The following is a 15,618-nucleotide window of genomic DNA, read 5'->3' as shown; positions in this document are numbered from 1 at the left end:
CAGAATAACTCTCCATCTCCATTTAGACTCTGAAAAGACATTTCATTTTAACCATCCCTAAAGCTGAAATCTGGATCTCCACCCTGAACCTACTCCACTGATATGCAGCCTTCTCCATCTTAGTTAATGCAATTTCACCTTTCCCATTGCTCAAGCGAAAATTTGGGGATCATCCTTAACTCATCTTCATTTCCCTAACTCCCATCCAAATCCTATCAGTCCTATCTTCAAGATATATCTAGAATCTGGACAATTCTCACCATTTCCGTTTTTAGCATGAGAGAGTTCTGGGTCTTAATTATTCATAGGACCTATGACAGTAGCTAGGAGTCATGTAGAAAATATACACCTGACAATGAAAGAAGGCATGAGTGAATGAGTGAATTACCAGGATCGAAATATCAAGAGCAAGTTAATTGACAGAATTATCCAATTGCCAGTCACCCTTAGTAACATTCAATTTAATGAATAGTTTCTGAGCACTTAGTATGGGTAGGGTATGTAGTGTTTTCACTGTTATTGAAGTATAATTTACATTTAAGAAAATGCACCCAATTTAAGAGTATGGTCCAATGAATTTTGACAAAAGAAGTATATTCATGTTTACCATCAAGACATAAAACATTTCCATTGTCTCCTGTAAATAATTCCTTAATTCACCCTCAACCCTAGACAGACACTGATCTGTTCTTCATAGTTAATATGAGTTTTGCCTGTTTTAGAACTTCATGTAAGCATAATAATACAGTTATATACTCTTTTTTTGTTGGGTTTCTTTCATTTAGTTTAATATCTCTAAGATTTGTCCATGATGCTGCATGTATTCATAGTTCATTTCTTTATATAACTGAGTAGCATTCCACTGTATGAATATTGCATAATTGTTTTTAGATTCAGGGGTACATGTGCATGTTTATTTCCTGGTTATATTGCATGATGCTGAGGTTTAGGTATGAGTGATCCCATTACTCAGGTACTAAGCATAGTATCCAACAGTCAGTTTTCCAACCCTTGCCCCCCTTCTCATGCCCGTGTCTAATAGTCCTCAGTGTCTATTGTTGCCATCTTTATGTCCACGAGTCCCTAATGTTTAGGTCCCACTTAGGAATGTGTTAATTCACTTAGGATAACAGCCTCCAGCTGCATCCATGTTGCTAAAAAGGACATGCTTTCATTCCTTTTTATGGTTGTTATTTTTACTTCTTATTTGTTTACTTTTAAACTTTTATTTTAGGTTCAGGGTTACATGTGCAGATTTGTTATTGATATATAGGTAAACTGTGTTGCAAGGGTTTGGTGTGAAGATTATTTCATCACCCAGGTTTCAGTAAGCACAGTACCAGATACATAGTTTTTCAATCATCACCCTCCTTCTACCCTCCACCCTCAAATAGGCTGCCTTCTTTGTGTCCATATGTACTCAAAATTAAGCTCCCAATTATAAGTGGTATTTGGTTTTCTGTTTCTTTGTTATTTTGCTTAGGATAATGGCCTCCAGCTGCATTCATGTTGCTGCAAAGGACATGATCTCATTCTTTTTATGGCTGTATAGTATTCTATTGTGTATATGTACCACTTTTTTTTTAAATCCAGTCTACCATTGATGGGCATTTAGGGTGATTCCATGTCTTTGCCATTGTGAGTAGTGCTGCGATGAACATACATGTGCATATGTCTCTATGGTAGAATGATTTATATCCTTTGGGTATATACCCAATAATGGGATTGCTGGGTCAAATGATAATTCTGTTTTAAGTTCTTTGAGAAATTGCCAAACTGCTTTCCACAATGGCTGAACTAATTTACATTTCCACCTGCAGTATGTAAGCATTCAATTTTCTCCACAATCTCACCAATATCTGTTATTTTTGACTTTTTGATAATAGTTATTAAGGCTGGTGTGAGATGGTACCTCATTGTGGTTTTGATTTGCATTTCTCTAATGATTAGTTATTTTGAGCATTTTTCTTATGCATGTTAATCACATGTATGTCTTCTTTTGAAAAGTGTCAGTTCATATTTTTGCCCACTTTTTATGGAGTTTTCTTGTTCTTTGCTTGTACATTTGTTTAAACTCCTTATAGGTTCTGGACAGTAGACCTTTGTGGGATGCTTAGTTTGCACATATTTTCTTCCATTTTGTAGGGCGTCCGTTTACTCTGTTGATAGTTTCTTTTGCAGTGAGGAAGCTCTTTAGCTTAATTAGGACCCATTTGTAAATATTTGTTTCCATTGCAATTTCTTTTGGCGTCTTCATCATAAAGTCTTTGCCCTGTCCTCTCTCCAGAATACTATTTCCTAGGTTGTCTTCTAGGGTTTTTATAGTTTCAGGTTTTGCAGTTAAGTCTTTAATCCATCTTGGGTTAATTTTTGTATATAATATAAGGAAGGGGTCAAGTTTCAGTCTTCTGCATATGGCTAGCCAGTAATCCCAGCACCATTTATTGAATAGGGAGTACTTTCCCCACTGCCTGTTTTTGTCACTTTTGTCTAAGATCAGCTAGCTATAGGTGTGTAGCATTATATATAGGCTCTCTATTCCAAATTAGTTGTCAATTTGATACTCCCACTAGCACTTTATGAAATTTCCAAATTGTTCCACACCTTTGGAATTGTCAGATATTTACCATTTTACTGAGCTGTAAGGATATTTCCTTGTGATTCTATTGTCCATTTCTCTGATGACTAAAGATGTTGAGAATGTTTCTGCATGCTTGTTAGCCACCTGTGCATCTTTTTTGTGAAGTTATTAAATATTTTTCTATTTTTTAGGTTGTTTGTTTCACTATCAAGTTTGTAAGAATTCTTTTTATATTCTCGATACAGATTCTTTGTTAGGAGTGTATTGTAGATGCTTTTTCCCAGTCTCTGTCTTGCCTCTTCATTTTCTTACAATGTTTTCTTGAAGAGTAGAATTTTAGTGCTTGTTTTGACAGCACATATACTAAAATTGGAATGATAGAGGGAAGATTAGCATTATCCTGAACAAGGATGAAGAGTAGGGTTTTAAATTTTCATAAAGTTTAGTTTATCTGTTTCTTATAGAGTGATTTTTATCTGTTGTCTAAGAAATCTTTGCTTATTGTAAGGTAGCAAATATTTTTCTCCTCTATTTTCTACTAGAAGATTTCAGTTTTAGCTTTTACATTTAGGTCTGTGACTTTCAGCACATTAAACACAGTAGTCCCTTCTTATCCATGTTTCCCTTTTTGCAGTTTCAGTTATACGTGGTCAACCGTAGTCCAAAAATATTAATTGGAAAATTCCAGAAATAAACAATTCATGTATTTTAAATTACATGCTGTTCTGAGTAGCATGATCAAAGTTCACACTGCTCTACTCGCTCCTGCCTGAGACATGAGTCATCCCTTTGTCCAGCATTGCCAGGCTGGACATGGTACCTCAGTGTTAGTCACTTAGTCGTCAGTTGTCTTGGTTATCAGATCAGCTGTTGCGGTATCCAGTGCTATTGTTCAGGTAAGCCTTATTTTACTTAATAATGGCCCTCATTCACAAGAATAGTGAAACCTATGTCAGTCAACTCATTTTATCTCCTCACATAGGCATTATATCATCTCATATCATCACAAGAAGGGTGAGTAGAGCATATTAAGGTATTGAGACAGACAGAGAGAGGGAGGGAAAGAGAGTGAGATAAATTTTATGACCATACATTGTTCTATTTTTCTATTAGTTATTAATCTCTTACCATGCCTAATTTATAAATTAAACTTTATTATAGGTATGTATAGAAAAATATAGTATATATAGGTTTATTATTCATAGTTCTAGACATTCAGTGTGTGTCTTAGAATGTATTCCCCATGAATAAAGAGGAACTACTGTAAGCCATTCCATTGTCTCTTTCGCTTGCTGTTTCCATTGAAGAGTCTGCAGTCATTCTTTCCTTGTTTTTCCTGTATCTTCCCCCCCGTCCCTGTCTGCCTTTACTTTTTTGTTTGTTTATTTTTTGCTCTATTATTGGATTTCACAATCTTACCATTTTTTACCTTTGTTTGGTTTTCATTGGATTTATCCTACTTGATACTATTCAACTTCTTGGGTACATAGGTTCATTTTTACAAATCCATATTGGACATTTTTAGCCATTATTTCTCCAATTTTATTTAACACTTGGCCCAGGACTGCAATTATGTGTGTTTGAAACTGCTTCCTATTACCCAAAGATCACCAAGACTCTGTAATTTTTCAGCCCTTTCTTCCCTCTCTGAATTTCAGTGTGAATGGTTTTTCTGTTGCCATGTCTCCGTTTTCTGATCTTCTCTTCTGTATTTCTTAATATGCTAATCCATTCCTAACAGTTTCTATTTGTCTTCTCATTATGTCTATGTTTTTCTTTAGCTCTTAAACTTATTTATAATAGCTGTTTTAAAGTATTCATCTGCTAATATTATAATCCCTATCAATTCTAGATCTACTTCTATTGACTCATACTTTTCTGCTGCTTTGTATGCCTGATAATTTGATATTGGATATTGAATGCCAATAATTTTACATTTTGCAGATCAGTTTGATGCTTGAAGGTTTGTTTTTATGCTTTCTTAAGGCAAATTGAGATTAAACTTTAGGTCTATTTTAGTTTGAGGTGTCTACTAAACGCTCTGATTATTCAATAAAATCTCTTACTCTGTTCGACTGAATGTCTCCCATCATGTGTGAGCTCCAGGAGTTGTTTGTATTACAAATTCCCTCAGCAAGTTGTTCTTTCTCATGTGGTTGTTATCTGACCAGTCTCATGGAATCTTATTCTTTGTATGCATGTTAGTATCATTCAAGGACTCAGATGGACTCCTGCGCCAATTTCTGGAGCTTTTCATGTTTGTAACTTCTCCTCTTCAATACTCTGCTCTGCCCAATCCAAATACTTTGGCCTCACTGAACGCTGATCTTCCTCTCCTCATCCTGATGAGTCCACCTTTCTCTTCTGAGATTCTCCCTCTCTGTGCTAGGGTCCGAGAAATGCCTCCAGACATGTAGCTGGAGTAATTGGTGATCTCACCTCATTTGTTTTCCTTTTTCACTTCTTATGGTCTTTCATTTTTCATTGTCCAATCTTGAGAAACTATTGCTTCATATATATTTTCCACACTTTTAATTATTTATGGTAAAACAGCAAGTCTGAAACCAGTTGCCTCATCATGGCTAGAAGTGTAAATCCCTCAGCTTATAATTTTTGAAATAAACTTTGCTTCTTGCCTCAGAACGGTAGTTGTGAAATGTACATGTATAACAACCTCTGGCTTAGCCTCCCCCCTTTTTGAGGCTGCTTGTATCATTCACAATTGTTTGGTGCCCCAAATAGCTTAGGTATGGAACAAATACATATATTTGGTACAAATTATTGTTAGTCTTATTTTTTCTTTCTTTTTTACTTTTCTCTTTTGTGTTTTCTCTCTCTTTTTTTCACTTTCATCACACCTCTCAATATTCATGCTGTGATCTTTGGGTCTGTTGAATTTTGCATTTCTTCCTATTTACTCTCTCTTTTTGATCATTGGCATCTGGAAAATCTTGTTATTCCATTCATTAGAACTTTTAGTTGTCTCCTATTCCAAATCCATTGAGAGTTCATATTTTGAAAGAAGCTCAGAAGGGGTAAAAGATGGGCTAAGTGTGTATACAACAGGGTTGACTGGAATATAAACCACAGAGAAGCTAACCAGATCTGTAAAGCTGTATTTGTGATGTAAAGAGAGTAAACTTAAGGTAGAATTGGGCAACACATTACAGCAGCTACTGGCCACATATGACCATTGATCATTTGAAATGCAGCCAGTGCCACATGTTAATATTGGTATGATAATATTTTGTATGTATTGAATTATAAAAATTGTTAACATTATTTTCACTGATTTCTTTTTACAATTTAAATGTGGCTCACATTATATTCCTGTTGGGTAGTGATAATCTAGAAAGCACAGGAGAGGGGAAGAAAGAGAAATAAAGTTTTAAGAAAGACGATGCAATGACCAGTCTGCATTTTAGAACTGACTTTCTGACAGTGTACAGAGAACAGACAAAAGAGAAACAGTCTGAGGGCAAGGAAGGCAGTTAGACTACTGTGACAGCTCAGGAAAGACATGATTTGTCATATTCAGTATCACAAAAGTTGTATTTCTGTTTCATAAAATTGCCATTTACTACATTAGTATTGGGAAGCAGAATACAAATAAAACAAAAAATAGGCTATACAAAGAGTATTTGCATGAATTTGCTTTGGAAAGCAAATATCCAGTATTACACACCTGTATATACATACTAATATCCCCTGGCGTTCATTCCTGACTGTATTTTCATCCAAGGCTAGACTAACACAGCCTGGGAGAACATGACCTTCCATGGATTGAACACCAAGTCATTTGAGAATGATGGGAAGAAATTGTCTCTCCTGGCAGCTCTGCTACTTACCAACTGTGTGTTCCTGACCAGGTTGATTAAACTCTGTGTCTCACTGACTTATAAGGAAAACAGCTCATCCTTTAGGTTTGGTGGGAGATTAAAGGCAAAAACTTAAAAAGTATGGAAACCTAAATAATTAATGCTAGAAAATTGTAGGTATGCTTGTTATTATAGGCCACAAAGAAAATCATTCTTTTTTTTTTTTTTTTTTTTTTTTTTTTTTTGAGACGGAGTTTCGCTCTTGATACCCAGGCTGGAGTGCAATGGCGCGATCTCGGCTCACCGCAACCTCCGCCTCCTGTGTTCAGGCAATTCTCCTGCCTCAGCCTCCTGAAAATCATTCTTATGCATAACAGAAGAGGGTTGACTATAAATTCACTCCTTGGGCCTGGGTGGTGAATGTGTGACCCACTCACATTTGGCAGGATGGTTGTTCTACAAGGTGTGAAGCAATAAACCACCCCAGAACTTCCCAGTATTTTTCTGCTCAGGGAAGTTTGGGATGCTCCAGACAGCATGTCCTCCTTACCTTTAATTACCTTGGAAAAAGGCTGAGCTAGATAAAGGGAAGCAGCCCAGGCTGTCTGAAGGTTAAGTAAATGAGACGTCCTTTGGCTAACATGCTGGTTATCTGGCCACACAGGTGTTCTGAGGCCTTTCTTTCCCTCACTGGGGGTTTAGTATCACAAGGTTGCCAGAATCAGAGCCTAAACTTAAACCAATATTTAACTCCACTGCAACTTGATTAGAAGCATCCAAGTGTGGCATTTTTTATTTTCAAATGTGCAAGGTTTCTGGGGGAAAGTTGAATCAATGTTACGTAATGCATTGCTAAATCCAGGACACATGGAATTATTTCTCAGTGAGATCCCATCTTGGCTTTGAATGCCGTGAGGTGGTAGGGTGAGGACTCTCAATGCTTAATTGCCATTTGAATAATTTCTTGTCAAGCCTGCAATCCTGAGATGTGAGGAATGATAGAGGCTGGTAGAAAGCAGGGTTTTGATGGGAGCTCCAATCTGGCTCTGGTGTTTGAGGGTCTTCTGAGTATCCAGAACATTGAGCTGCTCCAAGCTCACATCAATTATGTCTAGGAATTCAAGCAACACTGGGTGAATTTTCTCTAAACTCTGAGTATCATACGAGCTCAAATCGTCTGTAGAACAATGGTCACCACTAGGGACTGAACTGAAAAATGCCCATTAGAATTTAAAATTTACCAAAACAAAGTGAGTACTTGAGCAGTTATTTTCTATAATATAGAAAGTGACAAGAAAGGGATTCTAAAAAAAAATCAAGTATTAGAAAAAAAAATCTGTCCAAGTATTAATGTTATCCACATAAGTACCATCCAAATCTCATGTTGAAATTTTTAGCCCATCATTTAATATTTGACACATGGACTATTCATGAAAGTAGGAGAAACACTATATAATAAATAATCTATTAGTTAAGGTAATGCTAATTGCTATAACCCTTAGGCTTAAAATAATAGTTCATTTATTGCTCATGTACAATTTAAAATGGATGGTTGTGATTGTTGGGTAGTGTTCCTCTAAGCAGGGAGCCCAGGTTCCTTCCATTTTGTACTTCTACCAGCTTCAACACATGGCCTTTAAGGACTTGTGCTTGTCTGCATCAAGCCACAGAAGGCATGGCACATGGAGGACCATGTGTGGGATTTTTAGAAACAGGACTGGACAAAGGTGCACATCCATGTGCTCAAATCTCATTAGCCAGAAAATTGGTTACATGGCCCCATCTCCCTGCAAGGAAGGATAGAGAATAGAGTCTAGTTCTATTCCCTGTAGAAAGGTGCTAGCAACTCTGCCACACATACTATATAAATAGATGCTTCTAGATAGTACATTGTGGTCTGAATGAAACAGTGTGGTTTATGAAATTTCACAACCCAGCTTAAGAGTTCAGCAGGATTATGTAGAGAGGAAGTCATTCATTCAGAGCAGATGTAATAGATGGCTGATTATGTATCATTGTTTTCTTAGCTTTTATAAATTTGAGAAGTTGAATCTTCCTGAGCTATTATAAAATTCTAACTTGTTTTAGCTTACAAAATAGCCCCACAGATTTTACTCTCTATTTCAGAATTTGGTGACTATTGATAGTAATTCTTTAGACTGCATTAAACAAAGGTCACCCTAATTATGGATTAAATTTTGTACCATGTAAAACGCTAACTTAGAAACTTTGTGTGAATTTCTTGGTCATTTACACAAAATGTAAATGACTTCATGGTAAAACCAGAGTAAACCATGGCTGTCATAGGATATAACTCTGAGATCAGCATAGCATTACCGTGGCTAAATACTAAAGAGATGCACGATTTCTATTCTTAGAAGCTTCTGGACTTTTTTTTACGTGTTTTGAATAAAAGAAGTTTCAATAGCTTTATACTTATGAGGTTGTGGAGAAAATTATTATTGCAGCAATTATGCAAAATAAATTGCTTTGCTCTTCATATTCATTCTCTCATTTGTTCAATCATTCATCAGAGATGTGTTGAAGACCTGTTGTGCATCAAGCACTGGGCTAGGTGCTAGGATGTGACAACAAGGCCCTGAGCATTCCAGCCTTCTCTGAGTTTATAATCTACAAATGATCAGTCTCAAGTGAGGGAAGTTCTAAAGTGAAGCTTTCGGCTGGGTGCGGTGGCTTACGCCTGTAATCCCCGCATTTTGGGAGGCCAAGGTGGGCAGATCATAAGGTCAGGAATTCAAGACCAGCCTGACCAACATGGTGAATCCCCATCTCTACTAAAAATACAAAAGTTAGCCGGGTGTGATGGCATGCACCTGTAATCTCAGCCACTCAGGAGGCTGAGGCAGGAGAATCATTTGAACCAGGAGGCAGAGGTTACAGTGAGTCAAGGATATCACACCACTGCCCTCCAGCCAGGGTGACAGAGCAAGATTCTGTCTCAAAAAAAAAAAAAAAGAGAGAGAGAGAGAGAGAAGCTTTCTTAGAGGGAACAAGGGAACCAACTTAACCATGACTGGAGAAGACTGCCTGAGGAGGGGATGGAAGGCTGATATTTGAAAGGTTAGGTGGGAACTTACCATGGTTCCCATCCACGGATCCTTCCTTGTGCCTTCTATTTTTACTTTAACAATTCCCTTGCCAAACTTCCTTGAACTTCCCTTGTACACAATAATTTTGTTGCTTTTCTCTGTACCTATAAACTTTTCCAGGGGATTGAATTATTTTTGACCACTTTTGACCTACAAATGTGACAATTTCAATAACTCAATCTATAGCTGTGACACTTTCAGGCTAAAAGGTTCTGGTCTGTTAAAATTATGGTATCACATTGTACTCTTTTTAACATTTATTGTAAGCAATCCATCATTAACCAAAAACATCTCCATTATTTTCAGTCAAACAATTCTCTTTCAGATTATTTTTTCTAAACCATTTTCTTCCAAGTTGAATCATACAGTTTTTTTCTCTGATTCATCATTTCATCCGATAGTGGGGTCACTGATTCTGCCTCTATGCTCCTGGCTATACCCCCAATTCCTTTTCTTAGCTTGTTTATTCTTTCCTCCTTGATATTGTTGAGAAATAAATCAGTTCTATGGACTATCAAAATAACAAATCAAATGCTTTTCCAGAAGGTATGAGTTCTCTTGAAGGATTGCTTCTATTTCACTGTTTTTGAGGGTAAGCCAAGGTTATACAAAAATGGCATGAGCTGGTAGGCTGTTAGTATTTGTTTCTAAGACTGCTGTTACCAAATTTGTGAAAAACAATTTAGCTTCACAAATGCCCGCAGACATGCACAGAGAATTGTAAACTTAAAAAGGGATAGAAACACTAGAACCTTTAATATAATGAAATTAAAGTGATTTTGAGTATTACATAACCACATATCTACCCCCTTTCTCCTCTTCCCACAACTACTATGGAAAATTTGCCTACTCTGTCAACTTTGGTTTATCTATGATTAAAATTGGAAATATATCCTTGGCCCTTTCTTTGCATGCAGTTTTTCCATGGTTTCAAAAAGATAAGGTTCGCCTATAAAAGGACCTTTTGTTGCTATCTGGTTATGTGTGGAACCTGACGGAACTGCCACGGTGAGTCGAGAACATGTTTTCCAGGCCTAATTTATAAGAATCTATCCATTTTCCCCGAGAGGTCTAAATGAACTAGAACTTGCTGATCATTTGAAAACTTAGCCAGACTCAATCATGTTTTTAATTTCATGTAGATGCTGCTACTCTGGACCTTTTCGCTGCTGCTGGGAGCAGTAGCAGGTAAGAAAAAATATGAATGTGGAGCTGGGAAAGATTCACTGTTCAACATGGTCAGGAGGGCTATGGCAGCTGAATTCAGGCCGCACTAGTAACAGGAAGCTTCACTTCAAGGAGTAAAGCACAGGAGATGCATAGGAACAGAGGTATGTGGAGTAGGGCTGTCAGTTAACATCTAAGGTGCCCAGTTAAATTTGAATTTCAGATAAACAGCGAATATTTCCCATAAGCAATAAATACGTGGCATATTTATACTAAAACATTATCATTTATCTGAATTTCAAATTTTCTTGTATTTTGATTTGCTAAATCTAGCAACCCTGACATTAAGCCAAGTTAGGAGTTTGAACCTTGGCTCCATTTAATAAATATTATAAATATGGGGCTATATTTAATATATGTAAAGTATATAAGCATTTCCAATATTATATATTTATATAATATTCCATTATATAGATATATGTATCTCTATATTAAAGATATATAAAGATACACATATACACCACCTACAACTGTGTTACCCTGAGCAAAATTCTTAACTTTTCTGTGCTTCAGAATCTTTGTCTGCAAAATGGGGAGAGTAGGATTTCCCCTCTCCTAGGATTATTGTAAGAATTAGGTCAGATTAGTAAATCATCCAGCCCAACACCTGGCACATGGTAAGATTTTGAGAAAGTCAGCCCCCACAACAGCTGCTACTCTTACTCCTACTGTTAATGTGGATTTATCCTTCTTAGAAAAGAAAACCCTTCTTGGGTTGAGTGACATTCAGGCCTAGAGTTGTGTTAAACTGTGGATTTTTGGTTTGGTTGTTTGTGAACAGCTTCATCACAGGAATGAAGATGACCTGCAGTACAGCAAGGATGGAGATACATAGTTTTGGCCTTTCCATAAAATTTAAGCTCTTCTTTTAAAGCCCACAGCTAAATGGTGGCTATAAGAAGTTAAGGCTTAGGGAAACAGGGCTGTCCCTTTCTTGAGCACCTATGGCCCAAGGAAGATATCTGAGTTTAGAGGCTAAAAGGAGTCCCAGGTTGGGACTGGGCAGAGACACAAGGGGAGTGAAGTAATCCTATGTGGTAGAATTGAGGAACAGCAGCCTGTCTGCAACAGGTGTGTTGTTTTTTGAAGCTGTTTTGTGAGTGTGTGGCTTAGGAGGGTGCTGAGAGTAGTAGAGGAAGAAAGTCTACCACACAGTGTAATTTAACTTCTGTACTGGAAGAGAGATCGGTAAAAAGAGCATGCTTATAAAACTAATATCCTTCTGGGGGATTGCAGGAAAAGAAGTTTGCTACCCAAGACTTGGCTGCTTCAGCGATGATTCCCCATGGGCAGGAATCGTGGAAAGACCCCTTCATATATTGCCCTGGGCTCCAGAAGATGTCAATACCCGCTTCCTCCTATATACTAACGAGAACCCAAACAACTTTCAAGTAAGACCTATCAGTGTGTTTAGAACCAAGTTCCACCTGTTTTATGTAATAAGGATACTGAATATTCAAGTTCTTAAGAGAAAAAAAATCAGGCTGCGAAATTTGCATCTTTTTAGCTATTCAGGGCACTGAGCTTAGGTATTATGTAATGTAAATTGTTTATAAAAGTTTCATTAACTTCATATTATTTTTTCTTCCTCTATAATATTTAATAAATATTATAAATATGAGACTATATTTAGATATGTAAAGTATATAAACATTCCCAGTATTATATATTTATATAAGTCCCATTATATATTATATATAGGTATCTCTATATTAGATAAAGATATATAAAGATACACATATGCACACACACACACGAAGCCTTCCATTGTATGAATAAAAGATCATTATAATCATTACAGGGTTATAACAGCATATTATCCCAAGTTGAACAACTGCAAACATGTTGTGATGACTGGGAAATGGCAACATGGTGATGATTGTGAATAGTGTGGTTGTAATGGGAGAATCGTTACTAACAAGGATCCTGAATCCTAGCACTCTTCTACTTACTGCCTCCCTCCACGTACAAATGGTTCTATTGGCTACTGTAAGAAACCGACATGAAACACTTTTCTGTCTAAACAGGAACTTGTTGCAGATCCATCAACCATCAGTGACTCCAATTTCAAAACAAACAGAAAAACTCGCTTTATTATTCATGGATTCATAGATAAGGGAGAAGAAAGCTGGCTGTCCGATTTGTGCACGGTGAGATATGGTCATCTCTCAAGGAAAGATTGTTTCCAAAGTGACAATTAACAACTGGTAAGGCATTGGTCCCAACCAGTGAGGACAAGTGCTGGTGCCCACAGCCTTGGAGGATCTTCAGACCCCTGCTGGGCCTGGAGGTCCAAGGGGAGGTCGAGGAGGTGGTGGTGGGAAGAGAGGGCTTAAGGTGGTCAGAACAGTGAGGCTGGCAAGCATTTGGTAGATATAGGCAGTGGTTATTTAATAACTGATACAGAGGTGTTTTGAAATTTTAGCAACAGATGCTGTCATACTGATGCACACCAGCTGGTCACAGGACCTGTTTTTTTCAATAGTTTTTAATTTGAAGCACTAAGAGGTCTCATTTTGCCTAAACAAATTCTTTTCCTTTGATTTTCACTTGCTACTTTTTGATCTCCTCTGGTATCAGTAACTTGGAAAACTGTGTAGGTTCTTTATTTTGGCTTCTGTTGTTTCAACAGCAGTGAGCCTGTTTTCTTTAATTTGCCTTTGGCTATGTGTCCTGTCATAAAGAAGAATGAAAAGACAGAAAATCAAATAGAATAAATTTTCCTAGTAACTACTAGTGCTTGAGGAACATTATTTGATTTCATTTATTCAAATATTCATGTATTCATCAAATTTCTTTGACCTACTGTGACACAGAGGGAGTAGTCCTTTCTTCAGAGGTGTCAAGAAGAAAGACACAAAGGTCCTCCTAAGACCAGAATTTCACATCTGCCTGTGGCTCAAACCAAGTCAACTCCAGAACATATACATTGATCATGAAGACAGATGAGCACCCTAGAGTCCATACACTTCGCAAGTTTAAACACAAGCAGTAAAACCACAACTGGTCTTCCAAAATAATTTAAAGCTGATGATTATCGGAGGGAGGGTGGTAATAGATTTTTATTCAACAGCGAAGGAAAAAATGTGATTCTCAGTTCAAAAGGAATATAGCTTCCTTTGATATGGCTATGCCATTTATTTCTAAGATCCCAAAGGCAATTGTGGGTTTTTTGTTTGTTTTTTTGGTTTTTGGTTTTGTTTTTGTTTTGTTTTGTTTTGTTTTGTTTGCATTGATTTGGCTTTGACAGCTCTATTGCTTTGAGATGCAGAAACAAGTGGTTTAAAGTAGAAGGATAAAGGTCCTACATTCCAGTCCCAACTTTCTCCTTAGCTAACTATGATTAGCAAGTCTTTTCCCTGCTTTGGATTTTTTCTTTTGAAAATGGAAAAGTTAGAGATGATTTCTAAGATTGTTCCATTATTCTCAAATTCTTTTTGGAAAAAAAAAAAGAGGGTATATATAAACACACTCAGACAACAGAATTCTTTCCAGAACTAACCTCCATGAAACCATAATTCGCTGCCATCAAACAAGGCTTTCAGTAGACATCTGGTAGGCAATGTTTTCTTGTGAAATATTAATAACTCTTTAGTGATGTACAATAAAACACATTCAACCAAAAAATTTGATTAGTCTTTTCATTGTGGAAAAACTTATTTACCTTCAATGTATTTATATAAGGGGTCCTAAAATTGTCTTTCATTCATTTGCTAAATATTTATTGAGCACGTACTATGTACCAGAATTTGTTCTGGACACTCAGGCTATACCAGCGGACAAGGCAAACATGTCCTTGGGTGCATTCTGGTAAGGGGCAACGTAGTCTTAATGGCATTTAAGATGACCTAATGAACAACTCAATGTGCCACATTTTTATATATTTTTTTCTTGAATTAAATGTCTCTGTATCTGCTACAGTAGAAATCCCAACAATCTAGTGCCCACTCCGGTAAAACTCCAGTCTGGAGATGACGTTAAACTTTAGCAGAGATTATATATCTATAACAGATTATAAGTTTTATCAGTTGCATTGGGGTTAAAATGATAACATGTCAGTCAAGGAGGGAATTTATCCTAGTCCTCCAATATGTTCATTAGTAATTAATAAAGATCCTGAATTATTTATCTGTTCATTATGCCCCTTCCACCAGAAAATGTTCCAGGTGGAAAGTGTGAACTGCATCTGCGTGGACTGGAAAGGTGGCTCCCGAACTGGATACACACAAGCTTCGCAGAACGTCCGGATTGTGGGAGCAGAAGTGGCATATTTTGTTGAAGTTCTTCAGGTAATTACCCCTGGATTGTATGAAAGCCTATACCCATGGTTTTCCAGATTGTCTTTCCAAAAAAAAAAAAAAAAAGCCTGAAGATTTAATCCATAGATAAGGACATTTCTCTACTCAAATATGATGTTTCCCTTGATTACAAAGAAAAATATTTTAAAAATCTAGCTTTGGGTTTCATTAATAACCCGTTATGTCAATAACCTAGCTTTTTAAAATTGAACTTATTCAAGCAATTGGTAGGTTGTTTATAATAAATTCCATGAGTATTTGTTTTAATTTTATTGGTTATTACCAATGTCAACCTTAAGATTAACCTGGTTTTGTTTGAATTCTTAAGAGAAGCACAGTGATAACAAGCTAACCTCATTTAGTAGGAAACCACAGAAAATGTTTACTTGAATGTGGTTAAATAATTGTTTTCATTTTTACTTTCTAATCCAAATACTTGCTTCATCATCTCTGGATAACAACTCTTCATGTTCATTGAGGGTTCTCCATAGTAAAACAACAATATGCAGCCCTGCTTCCACCAGATTAAAACTTAAACCCATTTCCATTTTTCATTATAACTATTTAAAAAAACATGGAAGTCA

At 36.7% G+C, this 15,618-nt stretch overlaps 1 protein-coding gene and 1 non-coding gene across 2 annotated transcripts in view; both read left to right on the top strand.

Moving 5' to 3' along the window:
* LOC105714143 (pancreatic triacylglycerol lipase) overlaps window positions 1–15,618 on the top strand; it is a 38,780-nt gene that overhangs the window by 7,721 nt on the left and 15,441 nt on the right. The window contains exons 3-7 of the mRNA XM_064373624.1: window positions 3,444–3,477; window positions 10,652–10,697; window positions 11,973–12,127; window positions 12,764–12,886; window positions 14,891–15,025. Coding sequence (XP_064229694.1) covers window positions 3,444–3,477; window positions 10,652–10,697; window positions 11,973–12,127; window positions 12,764–12,886; window positions 14,891–15,025 — 493 coding nt within the window. The remainder of the gene's footprint in view (window positions 1–3,443; window positions 3,478–10,651; window positions 10,698–11,972; window positions 12,128–12,763; window positions 12,887–14,890; window positions 15,026–15,618) is intronic.
* LOC135274065 (U6 spliceosomal RNA) lies at window positions 2,921–3,026 on the top strand. Its single transcript, XR_010341878.1, has one exon. It is a non-coding gene; the product is annotated as a U6 spliceosomal RNA (small nuclear RNA).

Source organism: Aotus nancymaae, unplaced genomic scaffold (assembly GCF_030222135.1).
Source record: "Aotus nancymaae isolate 86718 unplaced genomic scaffold, 86718_ANA_hifiasm-v0.15.2.pri h1tg000010l, whole genome shotgun sequence".
NCBI lineage: Eukaryota > Metazoa > Chordata > Mammalia > Primates > Aotidae > Aotus > Aotus nancymaae.
The sequence above is the reverse complement of the archived record's forward strand: the minus strand, read 5'-3'. Positions and strand labels throughout refer to the sequence as shown.